Source organism: Diceros bicornis, chromosome 3 (assembly GCF_020826845.1).
Source record: "Diceros bicornis minor isolate mBicDic1 chromosome 3, mDicBic1.mat.cur, whole genome shotgun sequence".
NCBI classification, from domain to species: Eukaryota; Metazoa; Chordata; class Mammalia; order Perissodactyla; family Rhinocerotidae; genus Diceros; species Diceros bicornis.
Window position 1 is genome coordinate 99,533,611 of NC_080742.1, and position 27,793 is coordinate 99,561,403.

Genomic DNA, 27,793 nt, shown 5'->3' on the forward strand with positions numbered 1-27,793 from the left:
TTGGGGGTTGGGGCGGTGAGGGTTGAGTAGATTGAAATTTGTATTTCTGACATTTTTAGTGTTTGATAATATATTTTATAACAATACAGTTACCTGAAAAAGAATCACATTGGCACATTTATTCTGCAATGCTGAAATGGCTAATGCTTTGAGAGGGAATATCCTTTGAATAGTAAAATGCATGCTGTCTTGTTTCCTTATTTAATGTATCAGGTTAATGTGATACTCAGTATTTAGCTAAATTCCTCCAAACAACCTATTTAAAAGCAATTTTTCTTTCATTCTTTTATGTATAGAATGCTAAAAGCATATAATGGATGATGACCCATAACACCTAAAAGAGAAAAATGTTTTTCTTTTCTCTCTTGAAATTAAGGTTAGTATTTAGGAGAGAAGAAGTGAGATGCTTCTCACCCCCCTTCCTAGAAGCTGCTTTCTGTGGTCATGGGATGGCCATGGAGAAGCATTATCAAACATTTCTTTCTGCACTTTTTAGGTGGATAATTAATATGTACTCATACATTTTCCCTTTCTACCAGTAATAGATTAACCGGGTTGGGGACAATTTCCCTAGAAAGTTCCTCTGACAGCCTAAAAATTTTATTCTATACACTCATAAGCCTGGGGCATTTTGGGTTTGCCAAAGTCTCCAGCAGATTTAGAAATTGGCTTCCAAGTGAACAAAATATATTATTTAATCTCCTAAGGCACTCTTTTCTTTAATGACCATTCAGTGTATTAAGGACCAACTGTATGCCCTTCATGATAAAAAGCGCTTTAGGTTGAGTGATTAAAGGCCCTTGGTATTTATGAAATGACAGGGAAGTTTAAAAAAACGAACCTCAGTGCAACTGGAGAATATTTAGAAAGTATAGTCAAATGAAGAGATTCAAAAAATCATAATACGTTTAAACTCAAAGTGAAGGTGACACATACAGAGAAGTGTTAGTCTTCAAAGGCTTTGGAGAGGAAGTGATGCTTAAATCAGATGTTAAAGTGATTTAGGAGCCTATATCAGCAGGGGTTTGGGGGCATTCTGAGCCAAGACTCTGCCATGGACATTAGTCAGCTATGTGTGGGGACAGCAAGCGCAGCAGGACTACAAGGGGATTCAGTGTCATCTCATCAACAGCCCGTCCAATAGAGAAATCTCTCTGCAGCCCCTGGCCTCCAGTCCACCAATATCTGTCTGAACATGTCCACTCAGTGTAGTTCAGTGCTCTCACTGAGGAAGCCAGCAATGATTGTTAGATAGTTCTTTATAATATTAATCTAAAATTTATCCCTAGAATTTTCTATCCTTAGGTCTAATTATTTCTTTTGAAGCAACTCAGAATCAATCTAATTCTTTTTTGATGGTTCTTCAAACCTTGGAGAATGTAGCTATTATCTCCCTATTCAGTTTAATTGCAAGAGCCTCAGATTACAAGTCTGGGAAGAGAGTTTTTAGCCCTGATTCTGTTATTTATCTTCTTAGTAAGCAAAGGGCGATTAACTTGTCTGAGCTGCTGTTCATGTAGTGTCATAGTCTGTATGTCTCTGCTCCTTCTCTACCCAGGACTTGACACTATGAAAAGCTACTCTAGCTCTTGTTTCATAGCTTGGGTCATTTCTCCATGACCACCCCTTTTGTGAATTCCCTAACATCTATGTTAGGAACCCAGTTCCATCTTGTCTTGTACCTGAATTCTCCATCTCTGCCTAGGCACATTGACGATTTGGATAGTTTTATTTCTTCCTTACATTGCAGTTAATATGGATTGGGCTGGCCATAAGGGTTACTCCATGGGGTCTTTCAGTGACTGAGGTTTCTTCCTCTAGTGGCTGTGGTATCTGTAAGAGCTCAGGTTCCTCCACTGGATACTCTTTGTCTTGATGATATAGACTCAGGTAGAGAATGGAGAGTTTCTCACAGAAGGTTTTTAGGGGCTGGACCTGAAAGAGGTGTACATCTCTTCTACCTGTATTTCCCATTGGGTGGGAGTCAGTCACATGACTCCATCTAACTGCCAATGAGGCTGGGAAATTTAGTCTACTTGGGAAGCTAGGAGGAAAAGGCCCAATCAAAGTGGTATACATCACTTATGCCCCAACTTGTGCTAGAATTCAAGCACAAAGCCCCTTAACCCTAGAGGAACCTGGGAAATGTTACCTGGTTGAAGCTCAGAAGGAAAAGGCAGTAATTACACTTTCCAACCCTGTCAGCCTTAGAGGGAGATGATTGCACTGGTCTTCTGTGTCACAGAGTAAAATTCCATAAGATCATGCATGTGAAAATGCTGAAAATACAGTAAAGCAGCATAAAAATGAGTGGTAATATCTTTTTGACAAATGGTTCTGGGACAACTAGATAGCCATATGCAAAAGAGTGAAGTTGAACCCTTACCTCATACCATATACAAAAATTATCTCAAAATGGATCAAAGACCTAAATGTAAGAGTTAAAACTATTAAACTCAGAAAAAAACAGAGGGGTAAATCTTCAAGACATTGGCTTTGGCAAAGGATTCTTAAATATGGCACCAGAAGAGTGAGGAACAAAAGAAAAAAATAGTTAAATTGGACTTCATCAAAATTAAAAGCTTTTATACTTCAAAGGATAGCATCAAGAAGTGAAAAGGCAAACCACAGAATAGGGGAAAATATTAGCAAATCATATATCTGATAGGGAACTTATTTCTAGAATGTATAAGAACTCTTACAACTCAACATTAAAAAGACAACCCAATTAAAAAAAGTGTAAAGGGGCCGGCCACATGGCGTAGCAGTTAAGTGCGTGCGCTCTGCTGCTGGCATACCAGGTTTGGATCCCGGGCACGCACCGACGCACGGTTTGTGAGGCCACGCTGTGGCGGCGTCCCATATAAAGTGGAGGAAGATTGGCATGGATGTTAGCTCAGGGGCAGTCTTCATCAGCAAAAATAGGAGGATTGGCATGGATGTTAGCTCAGGGCTGATCTTCCTCACAAAAAAAAATAAAATAAAATAGAGTAGAACAGAACAGAACAGAATAGAATAGAATAGGATAAGATAAAAGAATAGAATAGAATAGAATAAAATAAAATAAAATAAAATAAAAAATGGGTAAAGGATCTCAATAGGCATTTCTCCAAGGAAGATATACAAAGGCTAATAAACACATGAAAAGATGCCCGATATCATTAGTCGTCAGGGAAATGCAAATCAAAACCACAGTGAGGTACCACTTCACACCCACTAGAGCGGCTAGAATCAAAAAGTCAGTTAATAGAGTGTTCGTAATGATGGGGGAGAAGTCAGAACCCTCATCCACTGCTGGTAGGAATGTAAGATGGTTTACCCACTTTGAAAAACAGTTTGGTAGTTCCTCAGACAATTAAAAATAGAGTTGCTGGGGCTGGCCCGGTGGCATAGTGGTTAAGTTTGCAGGCTCCGCTTCCGGGGCCCGGGGTTTGCAGGTTCGATCCCCGGTGCAGACTGACGCACCGCCTGTCAAGCCATGCTGTGGCGGCATCCCTTATAAAGTAGAGGAAGATGGGCACGGATGTTAGCCCAGGGCCAGTCTTCCTCAGCAAAAAGAGGAGGATTGGCATCGGATGTTAGCTCAGGGCTGATCTTCCTCACACACACACAGCACACAAAATAGAGTTACTATTTGACCCAGCAATTCCACTCCTAAGTGTAAACCCAAGAGAAAGAAAGGGGTAGATGATAGTTGAAGAAATGATAAAAGAGGGCCTAGCTGCTCAGGTGGGTTTAGTTACCTCAATCTAAAGTAAATTTGTGCTAGGATAGTAATACAATAACCAGATTTTAGACACTTGCACCAAACACCTTGCATGCGTTATCTATTTTCATGGTTGTAACTGCCCAGTGAGGTAGGTAATACCACCGCTCATTCAGAGAGGTTAAGTGACTTACTCAAAGTCATACACGTAGTCAGGTCCAGAGCCAGTTTAAACACTCATCTTTCTGGCTCTGGAGGCAAATGAGATTAGGATCTAAAAGACTGGGAAAAAAGGAAATTATTGTAGTAATTGTCAAAAGGGGTAAAATGTAACAAAATTCTAGAACAGACTAGTAAACGCACGATGTGTCCTGTAAAGTTGTTATATCCTGATGTAACCAAATTGTAAGCCATACGAAAATTCCATTTTCCTAACTTTTTATAGACAACCTATTACGGTCCTAGCGTAGTGTTGTTTTAACAGCTTTTATATTTTCAAATGAAATAGATTTATTCAAAATTAGTTGGCAATATAATTTTCCTCGTGCTGTAAAGGATCCTAGTAGAATTTGTTAAAACATTTAAATGATTAATGGAACACAGTCCTCTAGATGTGTGCTACACTAACACTTGCCGTAAACTGTCACATAATCAGTTCCATGATCCTTCATGGAACTGGACTCCTCTTAGACAAAATTGGTCCAGTGACTAACGATAAAAGTTAAAAGTCATTGTGGTCACTGGCAGAAAGCTCTGGGATTTTTTTCTATAAAATCATGGCACTCAATTCATAAACATTATACATTTTTCTTCTAAATTGTGTAAACTTTTAAACATAAGTGTGTTTTAACTTTGATTGCCCAGTTAAAGGAAAAAGCTTTAAATCTGTGAGACAGAGTCTTTATAACAGCATTGTGAAATCTATATTGGCTTCCAGATAATCCTATCACAGAAATTACTATGTTTTTCTCTATTTCTGGTGAACTAAAGTGCCCCCATGTACTTCTCTGTGTAATGTTAAAGTAATTTAAAGGATTTTATATTATTTTTCATGATAGAATCATTGATAATTCTAATAGTAGTTTTTCCTTCACACTTGGTAACTTCCTGGCATAAGGCCACATCACTAAAGCTTTGAATGTTAGGGCTCCTTGCTTTCAGTGAAGAAAAGAGACATATAAGCTAAAAATAACAACTGAATCCTCATTAGGTTGCAATGAGTTATTCCCATTTGTGGAAGAGGACCATCTTTGTGGAGAAGATGAAGAAGAAGATGAGGATAGTTCTTTCTACAGAAGATGATCATCGTCAGACCATTACTGCCCAGTCCCTCTGTCTGCAAGGAAAATCTCAAATCCTACATTACAGAACAGAAATCACCTGTGATGGACAGGGAGTGAGATCTTCTTCTGAAGTGACCAGTTCTTGTTGAGAACAAATGACTTCGTTCTGAACACCCTATGGTTTGCAGACCGTTGGCTGAACACAGTCTCATCTCTTGATTGATAATTTTTTTGAGGACAAAAATAGTTCTTAGATGTCAGTCATTAGATTATACACAAGGTGACATACTTTAGTGGCAATAGTGTGAGACCGTAGAATATATGATGAATTCATTACCTGTAGGAAGAGGAACAACCACCGTCTGTTTTGCAGTTTTTGGAGTGACTGTACCTAAACAGCGAGTGTGAAAATACAGTGTGTTTTATGAAAAATGTCATAAGAGTGTCCTTCCAGCACTCTCCACAGGTATTGACCTCCACTAGTTCATTCATCATTTTCTTCTTCCTTCTCTTCAGCCCAAAGGCCCTAATCCATCCAATTACAGAATTCCTTTAAGTGTCTTCTAGAGCCATTTTTGCGGTAAATAGAATGATTTTCTATGTCTTCTATTTTGTGCTACTGAACTTTTTAAAATTCATTCTACTGCTTTTTGTTAATAAGTAGTGTCCATAGGAACTCGCAACAGAACCACCTCCATGGGAATCTACACTGCCTACTGCCCTGTGTAGCTGGTCAAATGTGGGAGGAGGGGCTCTACCAGAAAGCCGTCAAGATAAGGTTAATTGTCCCAAACTTCCCTCTTGGAAGAGTTTAGACTTTTGGTTTTTGTTTTTTTAATGAGCTCAATTAATCTTTTACTGGTGTGGGACAAATCTTGAGACAAAAAAGAAGATTTGAGGTGAATCGATGATAATCTCTTACTCTATTTCCATCCTTCACGGGGGAGCTTAAGGATTAATTAACCCAAGCCAGGAACTCTAGGAGAGGAACAATGATGGTTCTGCATTTCCATCAGCTCTGGCATGGGTAGGAATTTCATACAGCCCAAAGCCCTGTACTGGTCCCACCAAAAACCTTCAGTGGTGCCTGGGCCTAGGTTGTCACCACCCCAACGTGACTCTGTGTGGGGACATTTTCCTTCCTCTCACACCTCGGAGTCATCCAGGAACAACAGACTGACCCGGGCACATGCCACCCAGCAGTGATTCAGAGAGAGAGGTGGTGTAAGGATCAGATATATCCTTACATGAACCCAGAGATCATTCTTAAACTAGCATAAGTAATTTCACACTGAATTTTTTTTCAGAACCCATGATTTCCAAAGCCTTGGGTCTGAATGAAAGTTAGAAGTTAAATATACAGCTCTGCACGTTTTCAGACCCTTTCTCTTTTTCCCATACTCTACATCAAACCTCTTTTTCTGTCCCAGGAATTCTGTTTTATCAATTTTTGTAAAATACATATAATATAAAGTTTACCATTTTAACCGTTTTTAACTATACAGATTAGAGGCGTTCAGTACCTTCACATTGTTGTGCAACCATCACCACCATCCATCTCCACAACTTTTTCATCTTCTCAAACTGAAACTCTGTCCCATTAAACACTAATTCCCCATTCCCCTCTCCCAGCCCCTGGCAACCACCATCCTATTTTCTGTCTCTATGAATCTGACCACTCTAGGGACCTCACATAAGTGGAACCATACAATATTTGCCCTTATTTCACTTAGCATGATGTCCTCAAGGGTCATCCATGTTGTAGCATGTGTCAGAATTTCCTTCCTTTTCAAGGCTGAATAATATCCCATTGTGTGGGTGTGTGACTTTTTTTTAATCCATTCATCTGTCAGTAGAAACTTGGATTGCTTCCACATTTTGGCTGCTGTGAATAATGCTACTGTGAACATGAGTGTACAAATGTCTGTTTGAGCCCCTTCCTTCACTCCTTTTGGGTAGATGCCCAGAAGTGGAATAGCAGGACCGTGTAGTAAGTCTACATTTAATGTTTTGAAGAATTGCCGTATGTGTCTCAAGAATTCTTAATGTTTCCAGAAATCGGCAAAAATAGTGGATTACCCAAGGAGACAATGTTGTTTCAATTCCATTTTGACACCACCACCTGGGAAATTAGGCCTAAAGAAAAAAAAATCCTGTACATACTAAATAACAAATGATACATAATTCTCTTCCTTCAATTCAAATAGAATTGTTTCTCTTTGTTAGTCTGTTACTACATCATGTGGCTAATGTGGCTGGAGAGACTATCTGATTTAGAAAGTGTTTTAGAATGGTCTGACATAAAATTTACTTTGGGGACTCTTGTGTGGCCCTTCCGGAGGTTAGCCACCATCCCCTGCAATACTATACGACTGGAGAAGCAGGTTTGTTCTATTTCCTCATTGAATAATTTCCGTCTTGTCCTCCTTTTCATGCATTCTCTACAAGATGAGAGGCCACATGATGAAGTGGCAGGAGAACCAGGTTCTAGTCCTTTGCCGTGCACAGGCATTTATTCTTTCTGAATCTGAGTTTCTTTATTAGTTCAATAGACAAGCTGAACATATGAAGATAGCACCAATATTTCTTCTGGCTCTAGTATAATCTATGCAGAAATAGAAGTATAATGATGTACACCTGAAATTTATACAATGTTATAAACCAATGTTATCGCAATAAAAAATAAAAAAAATAAATAAAAATAAATTTAAAAAATTAAAAAAATAAACTTATTACATCTTGCAGCTCTAGAAAATAAATAAATAAATAAATAAATAAAATTCCACAGTGCAAATTTTCCCACATTGTCACTGGTGCTAAGTAAATTTTACCAGATTTGGTCCATGATGTACATTAAACCTACTAGCTTCACCATTTCCTTTTCTCTCTTTTCTATACAAATAGTCACTCTTTCTCAGGTCTGGTGATATTCCAGTCAACTTTAGACTGACTCTTGGGGATTTGTTTTTTTTTTTTGCCAAGCTCTCTCATGGCAGCAGTTTTGTTTAATTTTACTTCAAGAGACTAGTCCATAATGAGATTTCCTATAGGATTGTTTTCCTGATGACCAGAAGTAGTTCTTCCACACCTACACAAAGCTCTGGCGGTTGTTGGTTCAGAGAAAAGTATGAAAGCGTTGAAAGCATTCCTAGATGCATAAAGTCCGTAAGACTTGAGATAAGATGAGCTTATCAACCCGAGAAGGCACTGAGAAAACTGTGTGCTGCTAGAAGGAGAAGGATGAACTCAAGTTAAGAGCCAGGGGAGCAAGACATTGATGGTCTAGGAGGATGTACCACATGAAGAGATTCAAGGAAGTGTGACTTACAGTCATTAAGGGTGTGTGTCGTGAATACTATAGCTGATTCTTGTAAGAGGGAGAAACAACCAGGCAAATCTATTTGGGGAAGAACAATTATTTATTCACTTGATAAGACCTTATGCTTTGATTTAGCATATGGAGTAATGATTAGGACAGAGACTATTATGAGAAATGTAAGATGCATGAAACTCGAAAGTAAAAACAAAATTGAAATATTTACTTGTTAATGGCTTAAGTAGATAGCAAAATAGAAGAGAAACGTAAGCAGAAAATAAATTGTCAAACTTGCAAAGTTTGCTCCCCTATTTGAACAATAATTGGTGGCATTGCTAAAAGGACACAGGGCTCAGATGTCTCTTTGGTGTAGTTTGTTTTAGCACTTTAGTGTGTTTTTTTGTTATGACAATATGTTTTTGGTTGTTCCACAGCACCAAAATGTCAAACCTAATTTTCCAGTTTCACTCACATGCTTCCAGTCTTTTCTCTATCATAATTTTTTCTTTTGAAACATTTGTTATGTGTTGGCTATATGAAAACACTTCATAACATAACATGGTCTCTCCCTTCAAAGGAGAATGACCATGAGGCAGGTGTCAGAGAAAGAAAAACATGAACCAGGGGCTTGGGGGACAGTGGAGAAAGTGTCGAGTGTGGACCAAGGTCATCGCCTGGTCTCCTTAGCTCCTCCAGCAGTGCCTGACATGAGAGGCACACCCCTAGTCAGTAATCACTTGATGTTCTAAGTTGGAATAATAGTGTGATGCCACTAAAGGGAGAGGGACTGAATCATATCCACATCTAACAGGTACCGTAGGCATTTTCCTTGAGTCTGGAGGCAGACGTGCTCAACCATGGTGCTGGGGGTGGGAGCTAGCAGCCAGTCTGATGTTAACACTTGTGCAGCATCTACCCCAGAGAGTGCCTTAAAAATAGTTGGTGGGGGCCGGCCCGGTGGCGCAAGCGGTTGAGTGCGCGCGCTCCGCTGCGGCGGCCCGGGGTTCGCTGGTTCGGATCCCGGGCGCGCACCGACGCACTGCTTGGTGGGCCATGCTGTGGCGGCGTCCCGTGTAAAGTGGAGGAAGATGGGCACCGATGTTGGCCCAGGGCCGTCTTCCTCAGCAAAAAAAAAAAAAAAAAAAAAAAAAAATAGTTGGTGAATGAATGAATCGAATAGGCAAACCCAGGACGGGGTTTGGAAGGAGGGTCTGTTGTTCATAAAGTCAGATAGCTTGGCGATAGTTAGGTAGGGGTGTGTGTGTGCACATGTGTGTGCACACTCATGAGAGTTACTGATGTTGCTCTAGTTGGCGTTATCTGTTCTGTAGAATAAGTAACGTACAACAATACTGTTTGGGGAACTTTCCTTTGCGGTTCCATGGTGCTGAAAGCAGGGAAGAAAGCCTTGCCTTTCAGGCTGTGGGTAGCTGGTTGTTGGCCGATTCCTTTCCCCACACGACAGGGCTCATGTCTAAGTCACGGCCCCGGCGTGTACCAAAAGCCAGACAAGCAAAACAGGGAGAAGAGAAAGCAATGGAACTGGGCACTTAGAGATCCATTCCCTGATGGAGTAAACAGATACCCCCTGCAGGGCACAGTTCCCAGCATCGTTTGCCTGTGCCTCCACTGCTCAGGAGGGGGCTCAAAGAAATGAGAGGCAGCGCTGACCTTTATGAGCTCTACCCATAGCCGTAAATTGAGCTGAACGTTCCCATCAGCTAGGAGGACAGAACCCGTTACTGACCCGAGATTGTTGCGTTGCCTTTGATGGAGATGTGTACCATTGAAATGAATGCTACTCCACTGTAAAAACACTATCTTTCACCTCAGGAGACCTGGAACACCGTTCATTGATTTGTGGATGACTACGGTAATAGAAACTAAAGATTAGCTGAGGCTGATTGTAGGGTTGTTAAATGGCAGTGCAGATCAATTCGTTCTTTTTTGAGAAAGTTGATTTGTTGCTTCTTAAATTTTGGAATCTTTATCAATGGCATACATGGAATATAATCGTCAGATTCACAGTCCTGACAGTTCCAGTTAGTCATCCTCTTATTTCGAATACATCAGAGTGAAACTTATATCCATTAAATTGTCAGGATTTTTAATTTTAAAAACGTTGGGTAAATATGAAAATTTGTTTCTGCCAATGCTAGCTAGCATTATTAATTAGTGAACAACAATGCTCAATTTGGGAAAGAACCAGTGTTCATACACCCAGATTATGTCGCCTGCTCTGTGTGGTTATTAAAGCAGCCCCTTACTTTCAAGTGTCCTAATTTAGATGATAAATTACACAGTCGTATTAGGAATACGTGAAATAGAAGGACTGCAGCAGTCCGTGATCTCCAGGTTACCGTGTTATCAGGTCCCACATACACGGCCTCCCTAGAAGTCCTGTGAATTTTCATAGGGAGGCTGCAATTCCCACATGCTGGCTGTTTTCTGCTAAGAGTGTAGTAGATCTTAACACTTACTAGTACTTAATAGTTGAACTTGGACATTATTCTAATGTCGTATAAGACAGTGTCATCCATCTCCCCATATTTGTCAGGTGGGAATATTGAGGCACAGAAAAGTCAAATAACCTGTCTAAGGTTTCACAGTAGCTCGTGTAAAGGTGGGAACTTTCTAGTACTTCAGGTCATCAGTCTACCATCAGAGAGAGGTTCCCACTTCACTGTGAAATAAACACAAAGGCTTCCTTGCCTGAGATTACACAATGCGTTAATGACTAGCATGTGACCAGTGCGCCAACCACTTGGAGCTCAGGGTCATAACCCGGCCACCCTCGACTTCCAGATTGATTGGTTCTGGCTCTCTAACAGCCTAGATGTTCTCTAATGATCCCAGCAAACCCTCTGCAGGTCAACGCCAGAAGGGAAATGCTCTGCTCAGAGCAGAGTCAGAAGACAGAGGTGGATACATAACAAGGACGCCATTTGGTAAACTTCCAAGGCTCCTCACCTTGAGGGGGAGCCTGGGCAGGTGGGAGCGCTCTGGTGGGCTGTAGCTCCTTGGCGCAACAGCCCTTGAGCCATCAAATTAGGCTTCATGTTCTGCCTAAGCAGGTGGACCGGCAGCCACCCACCCAGGGGAGAGATCTGCCTTTGACATCTTGTATTTGTTACTCATGCCAAACCTTCTCTGGAAGAAACATTCCACCAGTATCCGCTATATGATCAGGGTCTTCGAGGCTTGACAGACGTAAATGAGCAGGTCTGAAGGAGCGAATGATTCCTTCTAAGGGTACCTGCCTACTTTCCCTGGGAGAGTGAAAGAACCTCTAATCATGTGTTTCTCTGATTTTCCATCTCAAAGAATAGAATTTTTTCATGTAATGATTTTCTTCATTCCATATAAGATATCAGCCTGCCTGCTGCTTACATTTTGGATTATTTTATTTGCTTTTAAGTCAGAAGGACGAGAGTCGTGCAGAGGCAAGCTTTTTTACAGATCTCACCCAAAATTCTTCCAGAATATGATTCATAACATTTCTTTCCTTTACAAATAAAATAATAGGTGAATGTTTAATGGAAAGACATAACCATTTCTCCATTTTAGGGATCTGAGTGTTGCTGGTGGAGGTAGCATCTTATATTTATACAAATTATTTTTCTCTTTTTTCTTACTTTCAAAATGCCTCCAAATGGCTGATGTCAATTAATCGGCACAGTTACCCTTTCAGAAAAATAAGGCATTTTAGTATTGAAATGAAAGACAGAGATCAAGTAACCTGACTCAGGAGAACACTGCAGTGGGATTAGAACCAAAGTCTCCTGACTCCAAATCCAGAAATTAGATCATATCTCTTTATTAGGATTAGATTCATCTCTGAGCAACAGAAAAATGAAAATAATACTGGTTTAAACAAGATAGAAACTTATTAGTCTGTCAAATTTATTTCTCTTTCACATGAAAGTCAAGAGGTAGGATTTACGCTTTGTCTATTTTGCTTTTATATTCCATCTCCAAGATCACCTAAAGGTCCAAGGCAGCTCCTCTAGCTCCAGCCATTATAAAAGCATTCCTGCTGGGAGATATGAAAAAAGGATAGGGGAATCACATGCTCTATCCCTTTAAGGACACTGCTTCCCGAGTTTCACTGCATACCTCTGTCATATCCAGTCTGTGGCAGAGCCTGAAATAGAAGCCAGATTTCCAGACTCCTAGACCAAGCTTTTTCCAGCAATCAATCTACTGCCCCAGCACTTTTCATTAGAGTTTCGTGTGAAGGAATCCTCCTGTCAAGTTTCTGTCTTCTGGCCCATGCATTAGTCTTCGTCAGTAGAAGGTGATTTTTCTCATGGAAGCATAGAGACAGTAAGGTGGTCATTTCAACTAGACCTCTAGGTTCTTTTATTTGCTAATTTGTTCATAATAATCATTGAGGATGAACAATACTGACGTAAAACCTGAGTTCACTTTCTGCAATAGTCTGCTGCCGTAGCACAATGCCTGCTGACAACTAGGTTATTCTAAAAGGTGTATCTTGTATGTTGGTACTGGAAAATAGCTATAGTCATCAAATGCCTGTTGATGAAAGTATGTTGAGAGTTCAGCGTCAACTCAACTCTTAGCATTGTGATTAAAGTGACAGCCCATGGACCCATGCATGATATTGCTTTCTTGGGAAGTAATTACTAATTACCAATAAGCTATGGCATTGGAGTGACATAAGCAATATCTTTCACTGACCCATGAATTTCAGAATCCACCAATGGTTCAGGACTTTTGAAGAATAACTGATTTTGATAAAATTTGGTATTCTAAAAAACATATGTTTAATCTATAAGTTGGTTCATTTCTACACAAGCTGGTAGCCAAAATTACTTGTCAAGTGGCTTAGTGACTTTTTTCATAGCGCATTTGTGAAATTTTGTCCATATCTTGCAAATAACTAACTTTTATTTAGGAAGAATTTTTTTAAAGGTAAAAATCGTGAGGCTCATGATTTCCTGTTAATATAAAATACATGTGTGTCAAAGATTTTATTTAGCTCATGAATTAAGGAGAGAACTAGTGAGATCTAAAGAGAAGAATTAAAAAACAGACATATGTAGGCAATCAGAAATACTGAAATGAATTTGCTGCAAAATTGGCTTTCTCCATGGGGTTCGGGTGCGGTAGAGGGATCAGTCGCATCTCCACCAGATGAAATTCATTGCATCTCTCTGGCAAGAGTGCTTCGCGTTACTATCAGTTTTCTACAACTTACGGAGTCAGAGAATAGCTCAAAGACTATGACAGGAGGGGGCATCTAAAGAATCAAAAAGCTCAGATGGGTGTATTACACCGTGCCTAACACTCTACTGAAAGGATACCCAGCGGGCTTTTTGTCCAAGGTCTTTTGGACAAGGTCTTTTGGACAAGGTCTTTTGGACAATTCAAGGTCTTTTAAAATTGTTTGACACCTTTGATAAAACTGATGTGATCTAAGCGAGGTTTACTACATAATAGAACCATTATACTGTATCACTCTAAAGACCCTTTAAGGAAACTTAGATTTTTATAACAACTGATCATAAATATTCTTAAAAATGTGTTATTAGCAAAGGACTTCTCTGCTGATCTTTCTTTTTTCTTCATTCACCTAAATCTTTCTCTTTGAAAGTTCCTTACCTGTATAGTATTTTCTTATATGATAGATTCAAGTGAAAAAAAGAATTGTGAAAAACAAGTCCTAATTCTACAAACAGTTTTTTTAGCCACACAGGCATGTTGTTGACAAGGTGAAATACAGAGAAAAGGCTTTGTTGCTTTTTAGTGGGGTTTCAGTATAATAAGCTTCTAAAAGTCTGATCATGACTCTGTTGAGGCACATAAAAATGGTTCCCCATAAGAAGGAAGGAAGTTGAAAAGATTTTTAAAACTCTTTGGGCAGTCCATTAATCAAAGACAAAATTGGACAATCTCAGATCTTATGATGAGAACTGGAATTTAAAGCCACTAACATCATCTTTGGAAGGTAGCTACTTTCCCAGTAATTTCCAAGCTGACGTGATTATTTGTTTGAAGGTACTTGTCTGTGTAATTACCCAGGTTGTGAAAGCAGGCATTGTGGTGTCATTTTTTCACAATGTGAAGCCCACAGAATTTAATAACCTGCCACCCTCCATCTGTCCACATGTACTTACCATTTCAGCCCCAGACAATCCAGCTCTTCGTTTCCAAGAATTTAGGTTTTCCGAAGAAAATGCCTCTTAATACCCTCAGACTTAGGGAACACAACATCCTGGGTGCACTGAAAGGGGAAGGAAACATGACTTGCAGTCTTTCTAATTTATTCTCCTTCTCAAGACCCCACAGGAAAATAAGATACAGCGGCCTCCTTCCCCGTCAGGCTGTCCTGCCACACATGTAAGGTTGCTGATACTGGTTTGGATCAAGTCCCTGAGTGAGGCCCTGGACCCAGAGGAAGCAAATTAACCAGCCAGGAATCTGCGTCCACATCTCACTCAGTGGTGAGAGTGATGCTGGGAATTCCGGAGGGCTCAGGATCTGGTCTCAGGAATGTCAACATTCTCTGTCTTGGTTAAGTGCTCCCTGGCGGGGCCCATGAGTGCTGTTAGCATTTAAGGAATGTACTTAGAAAAGCCTGGCTTTTGTTTTTGTTTTTTGGGGGTTTTTTTGGTGAGGAAGATTGGCCATGAGCCATGGGGACATCCGTGCCCATCATCTTCTATTTTTTGTGTATGGGATGCTGCCACAGCACAGCTTGATGAGCAGTGTAGGTCTGTGCCAAGGATCGGAACCTGTGAACCCTGGGTTGCCAAAGTGAAGCATGCAAACTTAACCACTATGCCACTGGGTCGGCCCCTAGAAAAGCCTGGTCTTTTGAAAGACAGGAACCATTGTACCTCTTTGAGACAGCATTGCCTCTCTCTGAAAATTTTTGTGATGTAAACAAGAAGAAAGAAAATGCAGAGTACAAAAAATTAAAAAAAATTTTTGGAACCCTTTGGCTCCTTCAGATCTAAACACACACGTTAAACTGCAGCCCTGCTCAGAAGTTTCCAGACATCTGCTCGAGAACGGCGGGAGCTTCCTCACCTTCGCGTCAGTGTTATGAGAGGTGTGCACACTGGGCTCCACTCTGTACCTCCCGTTTCCTGCACTTTTTTACTTCCACACGAGGGCTGCTCTCTTAGAGCTCACGGTCCACTTTCTGCCTAAAAGCGTCTTTCCCACATTCATCTTTCTGAATTCCACCGTCTTCCAGGGTCCTCTCAAAACTCACCCCTTGGAGATCACCTCTCCGAATAATCCAAGGAGCAGCATCTCAGGCTCCTCCAAGTGACAGTTCCTCGCAGATCCAGCCTCTCCGAGCAGTCCCTGTTCTGTGGGCAGCAGCTCTTACGTCCACCCAGCTCCATCGTATGTTCCTGCGGCTCATGGGATGGGTCGTTTATTTTCTGCCTCCTTTTTTATGAAAAATTTTAAAATTACAGAAAAGTAGAAAAGATAGTAAGTGAACACCCATATAACCACCAATTAATTTCAACACTTTTACCATTTTTGTGTCCTCTATCATTTTTTTGCTGAAAATATTTAAACATAAATTGTATCATTTTCCTTCCTCCCTAAATACTAAAACACGCATCTCCAAAAAAATATCCTCCCATATATTCATAACAACATTATCATATCTAAAAAAAATGACTACGATTCCTTAATATCATTGAATTCCCAAGCCGTATTCAAATTTCCTCATTCATTCTCAAAATATATTCTATGGCTTTTTTTCCCCTCTTGGATCAAATTAAGGATCATAATTATAATTGATTATGTCTCTTACATTTCTTGTTAATGTAGAAAATCTCCTTTCTTCTGTGATATAAATTATTTCCCTGTATTAGCCATTGTGTTGTAGACTTTCTGACATCCTGCATCTGTCTGATTGTTTCCTCATGGAATGGTCTCATATGTTTGTCTCTGATGTCCAGTTGTCCCGCTGTTAGGAACTCTAGGGTTGATTAGTGGGCTAACATGATGACCACCACATCCTCCGTTATGAACATGGGTTTTTCCCATTGAGACTAGCATGTTTTCTTTGGGGTCATATTTTGGTACCAGGAAAATATCCCTTCAACTTTTCTCCAAATGAGTTTAACATCCTTTGATGATCCTTACCTGAATCAGGTATTTCAATAGGTGCTGCAAAATGGTGATTTTCTAGATTCATCATCATTCCTTCTATGTTTATGAGCTGGCAGTCTTCTGAAAGGAGTTCTGCCTCATAAAGAGGCTCTCTGGTGTCCCTGAACTACTGAAAAAGCAGGATGAATCCCTAATTATTCATTTTTAATTACCAGTTTTCAGAGTAAGGAGTGGGTGTAATACTTACCTCCAACTGTGGAAAGTGAGTTCTCCTTCTTTTGTGAATACCTTTATGGACTCATGAATTGTTTTATATATTTAATGTGGGTTAATCAATTACAGCATTGTTCTTTTGATGTTCAAATTTTCCCAACTTTAGCCACTGAGAGCCCTCGCAGCTGGTTCTTCTGTGTTTGTAGCGGTTATCTAGGGCCACGAGAGTGCTGTGTAATAAGCAACCACACACCCTCAGTGACATACAAAATACATGTCTATCTTTCACACATCTGGTTGTCAGCTGGTAGGCAGCTGCTCTTATCAGTTGGCTGATGTGCTCACAGGGCTGGATAACCAGCTGACTATTGGCTGATTCAGAATGGCCCCCTTTGGTGACTCTGGCAACTTGGCTCTCTCCACACGTCTTTGTTCTCCCCCTGGGGCCGAAAGACTAGGCCAGACATGTTTGTCTCACACAGCAGCAGAAGCCAGGAGAGGGTTTATTGGACCGTGCAAGTTCTTATCAAGTTCCACTGACCAATTCAAGTCATGTGTCTGAGCCCAGAGTCAAGAGAAAGGACCTGGCAAAGTTAGACACAAATGCTGTGGACAGGATGGGGTGAAGAACTGGGGCCATGTTTACGATCTACTGTGATCCTGTGGACATGTCCCCGTTACTCACTGAACACTTCCTTGCTTTCTTGCCAATAAGGTATTCCAGGTTCGTACTGTACTTTCTGTGCCTCAGATCTAGAAACACCCATTTCTTCAAAGATCCCGTGTTCTTTTTAGTGAGAGTGGTACTTAGAAACCAAAACCTGAGCATCTAGAATCATGCAACTAGTCCCTTTCTGTGGGACTGGCAAATATAGACTTTACAAAATAAGCAAACATGTTCCTATTGCTATTTCTGATATAAATTTAACATTACAGGGTTTTAACTTTTAACTGAACTTAATGATTTTAAATGTGGATCTATTTCTCTTATACAGAAAATCTTACTTCCTCATAACATTAACAGAATTACTTAATTTCTTGGAATCCTGTCTTATAGTACAATGCTGTGATTAATATGGAACTTAACTACAGCCAGCATGCAGTAATTACCATCTGATTTCAGTTTTAATTGTAAGTATCCTTCAGTGAGGGAACATGGCTAATTCATGGTGCATTCCAGAGGTCTAGCAGAGTAAATATTGTAAATATTTACACACCTTGTAAATATATTTTTGAATGAATAAAATGTCCATTGGTTGTTTTTTTTCCTTTGAGTTTTGCTTCTTATGCCCACCATTTCTCTCCTTGGAAACTCCCTCCTTCTCTAAGCACATTCTCATGAAAATAAGTTCTTCTCTACTTGTAGTGAGGTGCACATCGTTTGTTTGGTGTGTTTCCTCACCATCTCTGTCTATACTGATGTTTCCCTGTTATGCTGTAGCTCTGTGTGCAGTTCTCATAATTTCAAATGATAGGTCATACTTATCATGTTGGGTACTTTTTTATTATTATTAGTTTGGAAATATCTTGAGTTTCAACACAACTTGTTTTTTAGAAACAAGTCCCTTTGCCATTTTCTTCTCACTTAGACTCCTACATTTTAGTCCACTAATTCTGATAATGATTACGGGAACTCTGGATACCACAAAACCTCATATTCATTTTTAAGGTATTGTGACATTTGAGATATTCTGGAAATATTTTTTAACTATTTAAAGATTTTTCCCCCACAACTGTCGCCTTTCTTGTCTATAAGAGTGGAGACACATAAATGGCAAGAGGAATCTGAAAGTCTGCCGACAACCTTTTGAGGACATCCTTTGGTTTTCTCTTTGATGGCCATGGCCTGAGAAGAGTGATTTTTCCAGATTAAAGATAGACTATGGGGTAAATTAATTTGATTCTTTGGGAATGAAATATTATCACTTATTATAACCTTCTAGATAGTGCTGTCCAAAAGAACTTTCTGCAGTGATGGAAATGTTCCATACCTGCAGCCTCCAGTACAGCACCTCTCAGCCATAGGAGGCCACTGAGCACTTGAAATATTCCTCGTACAAATAATGAACGAAATTCTTAATTTTATTTAATTTTTAATATTAATAGGAACATGTGTCTAATGACTACATATTGGCACCACATTCTAGTTTATCAATATAGTCCAACTAAAAATATTTGCATTTGGCTTATATTTCCTAAAATAAGCATAATTCCTAGTATCAGCTTTCTAATTATTGCTGTCTCTTCATATAACGCACCACACAGAGATTACTCTTTGGAAGCCAAAGGAAAAGTCCCTTTTGGCCAGAGGCAGTGTACCTACACCTGGATTGAAGACTGTCATTGATTGCCGCAATTTCACACCCCGGGCTCCTGACTTTGGAGGGAAAGATTTCAGAATTTTAGTTTATGGTCCAGTGGTTACTGGAGAAATGTGATGAAAACACAGCCACTAACTGCCTGCAACCAAACATCAGATTAATTCTATAAGCACAAGTTACTGCAAAAGCCCCACAAGAGATAAAATGTAGGAATGAACCAACATAGCTTTATTCTCATTATAGCGGCATGATTTTTTTTAAAACTACTTGAACTTTAAAATCAACTTTAACTTATTATAGAAAATTTTAAACAATAGTAGAAATATTGGTATATAAACTCCCATGTATCTATAACCCAGCTTCAACAATTATTTCCTATTGGCCAATCTTGTTTCATCTATATCCTGACTTTTTCTCCTCCTCCTGTGTTATTTAGAAGCACACCCCAGATCCCATATCATTTATCCTTATATGTTTCACTACGTACCTCCCTAAAAGATAAGGACTTGTTATCTTGTTAAATACAAAGACATAACCACCATATCACACAAAAAGAAAAAAATAAACCCCAAACCAAAAATAAGAATTTCTCAATAGCATTAATTATCCTAGTAATAGGAATAATTATCCTATTTTATTTAAGTTTCCAGTTGTCATATAAATGTTGTTATTTATTGAAGAAATCAGGTCATTTTCCCTGTGGTTTCTCAGAGTCTCCTATTTGTATCTTTAAGATGTTGGTTAAAATGTTCCTCTGTCCTCTATATTTCCTGTAAATTCTAGTTGGGTCTAGTGGCTTGATTAGATTTGGGTTCATTTGTTTTCACAGCACTTCTTCATCAACAGTGTTGCATTCTTCCTTGAGGAGGCAGTTGACGCTGGTTGTGTCTCATTCTGTGATGTTAGCAGCCCTGGTGATCAATGCTTTTACTCATTAGGAGCTGCAAAATGGTGATATTGTAATTCCATCTAGCTTTTGCATTCAGTAACTGGAATACTTTTATAAGGTGAAGTTTCCCCTTATCTATAATTTCATTATCCAATGATACAGTGTGTATAAGAAAGAAGGGAAATTTTCTTATTGTTTTTATTCACCAGTTTTTTAAATAATATGTTGATTAATAAGCATCCTTCAGTGATGGTCAATTGAATTAGTTGTTTCTTTTTTAAGTATCATTTTAATTTTATGACCTTATACCAAGTTGATGAGCTTCCATCTGTCGCACTCATTCTTAGTGATGCTCTAAACAGCCTGTCCTTGCCAGTGGGAGCCTCTTCAAGTTGGTTTCTGAGTCATTCTGGTGTGGTCCTAATAGACTTGGATAGCTTCCTTGGTCTATAATAGAGTTCCTGTCCCACACTTGGAATCAGCCATTTGCAGAAGGAATCCCAGTTTTGTTACTGCCCAAGGGGGGTGTTCTGCTCGCCGCAAGACATGCCAATAGTCAAGAGGCAAGGTGGTGGGAGAAAAAGGGCTTTTTGTTACAGCTTGCTAGCAAGAGGGAAGATGGCCGACTAATGTCTCAAAGAACCATCTTAAGGGGGCACAAAATCTTACAGCAGTTATATAGGCCACTGGGTTATAGGAGAGGGGGTTAGGAATGTTAACCCTCTGGTGTTACAGACTGGGAGTCGCCACACCAGATCTTTCTGTTGTCATTGATGATGGCTCTCAGCATAGACTCTCTGTTCCGGGGCCTCACACTCCTAAGGAACTCAAAAGAACAAAAGCATCATTTTATCACAGCTGGGAGGTACATGCACGATCAGGAGTCGTAAAATCTACAGAGCCATTAGATCTCCTGGAGGATGTGTATCCAGCTGCGTTAGTTAGACAGAGGTCATTCAAAGTTACAGTAGGGCTTCTTTTCTACAATATGGCTTCCCTTATGTCAACCTTGTCTTGAGCCGGTATCAATTTCATTTGGTGGGAAATGGTATCTCCAGACTACAGTGTGGGTGCTAGGGATTACAGATCAGTTTTCATATTTTATGACCATCATATGGATGTTGACTCTTTTAGGAAATATATGCTGATATATTTCTTAGTAAATGTATACTATGTGTTGTCAGAACATACATGGATACGAGTAGATTAAATCTGAGAAAAAAATAAATAGACAATAAATGGAATAGAACATTGTTAGTTTCTATTAGCAGTTACTTAAAATTAAAAGAAGAGAATCATGAGAAAAATCAAATTTACTCCACTTATATGTGCACTATTTGTTTCAGAAATTAAGATCTATTGCTATGCAGTGATTCTTTGTGATATTTATATAATCAAGGATTAATATACTCTTCAAAACCCAACAACATATATAAATTAGACTTGGCAATGAGAATTAAATTATCTCAATTTTTGAGAAATCTATAGTACAATAAAATGCCATACATTTTAAAATTTTTCTTCATGAGTGACACCTTTGAAAGCATTCTAAAAAATACCTTATTGTCAAGCAAAAATAAGCAACACAAAAAGTCTGCCAATATGTGATACTTGGAATAAATGACTGGAATTCTCTCTTATTTTTGGAAGAGTAAGAAAAATAATTGTTACATTGCTATATATCTTTATATCACAATTTGGGGAAACAAAATGAAAAATAGTCATCTTCCTGGTGCTATTTATCAATGCAATTTATTTCTATTTCTTTGATTTCTTTAGCTTTGAAGAATTACTTAAGTGCACAGAACAATTAAATTCATGATTTATGTTAAATGCAGAGCACTGGATACTTGGCATATGAAAAATAGCCAGCAGTGGGTGGTGCTGTGCAAAATCTTCTTTGGGGAATCTTTCCCTAAGAACCTCCCACTCTGTGTTTCTTAGACTCCCCACTGAGCACTGCTTTCCAGTTTTATCTCTCAATCCCCAGAGCATTCAAATGCACTTCACACTCCCCCGGCCCCCCCCCCCCCCCCGTAACACCTTACTGCACTGCAGTGATGGGGGTGAAAGATCTGGAACAGACGTTCATGAAGAGGCACAGAGGGTATATTTGAGAAAACCTCCATATCCACCCCCACTTCCTGTACTTCGCCTCTGATATGACCTCGTCGGCCTGGAGCAGTCAGTCTTCCTCAAGTGGTTCTGCTTATTGTTTCACATGTAGGCTGGATATTTGGTGAATCTGACTTGTGATGGTATTAATTTGGTAAATTCGTCATACAGTTTTTAGCACCTAATTTCCTATCAGTCATTATGCTAGGTGTTAGAGACAGGAAATCAAGAATATGTGGCCTCGTCCCTTAAGAGTCACACACTCTAGTGGAGGAGACAGAGTTGTCACAGACAAATGACTCTAACGCAATGTGATGGGTGTGAAACAGGATGAACGGAGTCTGGAGCAAACGTGGGGCGGGATTCATTCTGCCGGGCAGAGGCATAAAAACTCCACAAAGGAGAGACCTTCCTGCTGGGCCCAGGAAGATTTTACCTGGCAGGAGTGGGAGACGGGCATTGCAGGCACGGCTGCAGCGTGAGGAAGCAGAGAGGCAGGAAACGCACGACGGTGTTGAGGATGCTTAGTGGGGGACGGCAAAAAATTAAAATGGGAAGAGAACCCCAGGCCAGGTCGTGAAGGACCCTGAATGTCAGGCTAAGGAGTTTGGCCAAAGTAGTCTCTGCCAAAGAAGCCAGAAAAAAATTTAAAAAAAGAAAAAGAAAAAGGCTAGAAGGAGCATGTGGCATCTCTTTAGAGTGGTCTGCATAGAGAATGGAACTAAGAGAGAGTCCCATTAGGAGGCCACTGCAGGAGCCCACGGTGATGGCAAAACCAGAGCAGGACACTGGGAGTGAAGAGCAGAGACGATTCCAGAAGCCTTCAAGAGGAAGGATGCATAGGCGAGGGATAGGATATTGAAGGTGAGAGACAGAGGAATCCACATTCTCTACTGAGACAGTAACAGCAGCTGACGCACACTGAGAGCTTGCCTCGAGCCAGGCATTGTTTTAAGCACATTACATTTATTACATATATTATCACATTGAGTCTTCACATGAGCAATATAAAGTATATACTATTATTTTACCTATTCTACAAATGAGAAATCGTTTTAAAAAGCATTGTTAGGGATAGAAAATGTAGTTAAATAATAAAAATTGCAAATCACCAGGAAGATATGAAAAATTCTAAATTTGCATAAACCTAATAAAACAGTCACATAATATGTGAAACAAAATTTGGGGGATCTACAGGAGAGAATTAACCAATCCATCCTTATACTGGAACATTTTAACATAATGTTCTTACTTAAAGGTCAAGCAGACAAAATCTAGGTAAGAAAGAGGCAGCTTAATAATACAACCATGTGGCCGGCCCCGTGGCTTAGCTGTTAAGTGCGCGCACTCCACTGCTGGCGGCCCGGGTTCGGATCCCAGGCGCGCACCGACGCACCGCTTCTCCCGCCATGCGGAGGCCGCGTTCCAGGTACAGCAACTAGAAGGATGTGCAGCTATGACATACAACTATCTACTGGGGCTTTGAGGGAAAAAAAAAAATTAATTAATTAATTAAAAAAAAATAATACAACCAACATGGTGAGTCTAACTGACTTGTGTAGAACTCTGCATCTTAGAGTTAGAGGATACACATTCTCTCAGGAAACCTTCTACAAAAACGGACCATGCAGCAGGCCACGAACCAGACCCAACAAATTTCAAAGAATTATTAATACAGGTTTTTCTGACCACAATGTAGGCAAGTTACAAGTCAATAACAGAAAGATAATAAGAGTATTTCCCATACCTTTGCAAATTAAAAATTCTACATAACTCATAGGTTGAAGAAGTCATGACAGAATCTAAAAATGCATAGAACTAAGCAGTAATGAAAATACTACCCATTAAAACTTGTGGACTCAAAGAAGTAATTAAGGAAATTTATAGCACCAGTTGTGATTATATTAGAAAAGAAATTCTGAAATTAATAAGCTAAGTGTCAAACTTAAAGGTTAAGAGAAGAAGGGAAATGAGATAAAGTAGAGCAGAAATTAATAAAACTGAAAGTAAAGATACAATAGAATTAAGAAAGCCAAAATGTGTTATTTGAAAAGGCCAAATAAAGTAGACATTTTTTTCTTGTGTAAATGACAATAAAAATGTGGATAAAATACAAATAAAAATATTTAAAGTGAGGAGAGGGATGTAGAGCTATAGCAGAGATTAAAAATATAACTAGACTTCTGATTCTAGGTGTGATGGACCAACACCCAAGATGATCCCCAACTCCTGCAGAAAACAGCTATAAAACATGAGCACAGTGAAAAACGAAGCCCCTACATGAAGAGACTGGAGAGTGAACAGAATCAGGCAGACTGGTGGGGAGCATGTGCCTCTAGGAGGAGGCAAGACAGGGTGTTAGTGAGTAAGACCTCATCTCCAAAGCCTTAGCCAGCACCTAAGTTCAGTCTCATGGCACGCACAGCGGCAGCAGCAATGGGCCACAAAAATACACAGTCTCTCTTGCCTGAGGAACCAGGACCAAGAAGGCAGGAAAATAGGAATGCTGAAAAAGTGGGGAGAACCCAGAGGAAAAGATCCAGAGAGGGAATCCCCAGTCACTGCCTTCCTGTGTCTCTGACTGGCCGTGCACCGCACGTGTATGGAGAGAATCAGAGCAGGTCAGCTGAAGATAAGGTATCAGAACTGAGAGTGAAGCTGCTGCCCCCGGAACGAAGTTGACAGTCCACGCCTAACAAAGAGAATGACCTGCTACAGCAAAGCCAACAACACTCACTGGAGAATAACAACAAAACCCAGAATGTCCAGAATTAACATCCATAATATCTAGGATACAATGCAAAATTACCTGACATGCAAAGAACCAAAAATAAATGGAACACACTCTGAACATAAAAGAAAATTAATTGAGTCTGACCCTGACATGAAACAGATTTCAGAACTGATAGACAATGATTTTAAAAGAACTCTTATAATTATCTTCAATGAATTAACACAAGCATGTTTTCAGTGAAGGAAAATCTCAGCAGAGAAATGGGAAATCTCAGCAGAAAAATAGAAGCAATAAAAAGAGCCAGATGGAAATTCTGAAACAAGAATAAAAATTCTGAAATTTAAAAATTCACTGGATGAACTTGATGTCAAATAATTGTGACAAAGGAAAGGCAAAGTGGCCTTGATAATAGATCAATAGGAATTATTCTAGGTGAATGGAGAGAAAAAAAATCTTTAAATGAACAGAGCATCAGAGACTGTTAGATAAAATCCAGCTGCCCAATACATGTGCAATTGTAATACCAGAATGAGAGGAGGTGGATAAACAGGTAGAAAAAATATTTGCAAATTTAAAGGCTAAATTTGATGAAGACATAAATTTACAGATACAAGATGCTCAGCAAACATCAAACAAAATAAACACAAAGAAGCCCAATCTAAAGTGCATTGTAGTCAAACTGTTAAAAACCGAAGACAGCAAATAAATCTTGAAAACAAGAAAAGAAAAATGCAGGGAAATAACAATTCAATTAATAGTTGATTCTCATTAGAAACCATGGTGACCAGAAGAGAGTGGACCAGAATTCCAAAATGCTAAAAGGAAAAAAAAAAAAACTATCAACCTAGAAATCTATATTAAATGAAAATATCCTTCAAGAGTGAAGGTTAACTGCAGACATTTTCAGATAAAACCAAGTGAAAAGAATTGGTTGCCAACAGATCCATACAACCAAAAATGCTAAAGAAAGTTCTTCAAGAAGCAGGAAAATGATACCTGATGGAAACTCGTATCATTGAGAAAGAATAAAAAGCATCAGAAATGATAAGTAGTGGGCAAATGCAAAAGGCAATTTTCTTTTTTGACATTTTCTTCTTAATTTCTTTACAAACCATGTACAACAATTATAACAGCATGGGACTGGATATAGGCCTGAAAACTTGACATACTTCTATATTTCATGTGATGTGGTACATTATTAACTCTTTACAGACCGTGAAAAGCTAAGAGTATATATTATGATCTCTAAGACAACCCCTAAAAAATATGCAAAGAAATACAGCTAAAAATAAGGAAATTAAAATTCTAAAAAATATTCGAACAATAAAATGAAAGCTAGAAAACAAGAAAGAGTCCAACAAGAAGTAGAGGAGACAAGTAGAAAACAAAGAAAAAACCAAATGATAGACCAAACCCAGCCATATCTATAATTTCGTTAAATGTGCATATAGAATGTTTACGAGGATAGACCATATTATGGGCATTAAAAATGTCTTCATGAGTTTCAAAAGACTGAAGCCATGTACAGAGTATTCATGGATCCAGTGAATTTAAATTAAAAATCTATAAAAATAAGAGGGCCAGAATAACTTTACATGTTTGCAAGTTAAACAACACATTTCTAAATAATCAGTGGGCCAAGCAGACATTACAGGGAAAATTAGCAATAATTTGAACTGAATAATAATGTAGTTCAGCACATCAAAACTTGTGGCATGTAGCTCACAGCATCCATAGAGGGAAATTTTTAGCTTTAATAGTTTTATTAGAAAAGATGAAAAATCAAAGCAAAGATCTTATCTTCCACCTTTACAAACTAGAAAAAGAAAAGAAAATTATGCCAAAGCAAGTAGAAGAGAGCAATGAGAACAAGAACATCAATCTATGAAGTAGGATAAAGAAAGAACAGAAGTGATAACACCATTTGGATTCATCCAGTCTGCTCAGTGTTTTTCCTTCACGAGCTGATTATAGTATGACATGCCTTTACCGTCAGACTGGCTCGGTGTTACCACTTTTGCTCAGAAAGATAGTATTTTTCCTTCTCCTCACTGTGTGCCCTGCCTTTCCACCAACTTTGTCTTTCAGAAAGTTGACCATTTCATTCGCAGTAGGGGTACACATACACTTATACGCCTACATATGTACCTCTCCATGCTTATTATTCACTGTGTTTTATTAATGTTCTAAGGGGATATTCCAAATCTCTTTTGATTATACAAAGGTCCAGTGTCACTGAGGATACAATATATAGACTCAAACATATTCATGACAGCGAAACTGCCAATTCCTCTAGGAGTAGCAAAGGAAACTGGTGGACAAAATGGAAACCGTTTTGCAGGATATGGATGTAGGTGTATGCATCTGTACATATACAGATTTCACCCCAAAGTTTCAGATAAAAGAAATCGGTCCCTTTAGTACCAGTGTCTTCCACCCTTTATGGTAGCAAGTTTCTTAATCTGCTCTGTGTGTTGACTCTGTGTGTCCTACCCAAGAAAGTTCTAGAATGTTCTAAAGATTTTATGGGTGTATATGCTTGTGCTTTATATGTCAGTGTGTAAAGATTCAGAGAGAAGCTTCACATGAGGTTATATTGAGAACAGATGTATATATTTCACTGTATTTAAAGGACACTTGGATGCAACTCAGAATATATATATTTTTGGAAGAGGTCAATTCATTTTACATGAGTGTCCATCAAAAGCCTAGATGACTTCCTTGATTTTCATGTTTCTTTTTTATTTTTTCTCTTACAGATAAAGAATTCATCTACAGAGAACAGAAAGGAAATGTGATACTGCAGAACGTTGAAACAAATATTTCTACGGTGTTAATAGAAGGCAAAAAAATTGTAAGTACTCTCTGTAATGACCAGGATAATTTCAGTTTTCCCACCTGCAAGCCAATAAAGCAGAAAATGACTTGAGGTTTCAACTTTTAGTATAGCCGGCAGAAGCAATAAACTTGTAATACTCCCGGTATGGGCTGAGCAACTAAAGATAATGTGAAATTGAAACCACACTAATTTAATGAGATGAAAGCAAAGTTTCTTTCCGTGTAGGGGAAATTTCTCTGCAGGTGTTGGAAACAAGTGTTGCATATCATATATA

General features: G+C 39.1%; 1 protein-coding gene across 3 annotated transcripts in view; it reads left to right on the top strand.

Moving 5' to 3' along the window:
- The window catches only part of DPP6 (dipeptidyl peptidase like 6), a 517,278-nt gene that overhangs the window by 182,621 nt on the left and 306,864 nt on the right, over positions 1–27,793 (top strand). For all 3 annotated transcript variants that reach the window (XM_058533884.1, XM_058533891.1, XM_058533895.1), the window contains exon 4: positions 27,440–27,534. In XM_058533884.1, the coding sequence (XP_058389867.1) occupies positions 27,440–27,534 (95 nt within the window). The remainder of the gene's footprint in view (positions 1–27,439; positions 27,535–27,793) is intronic.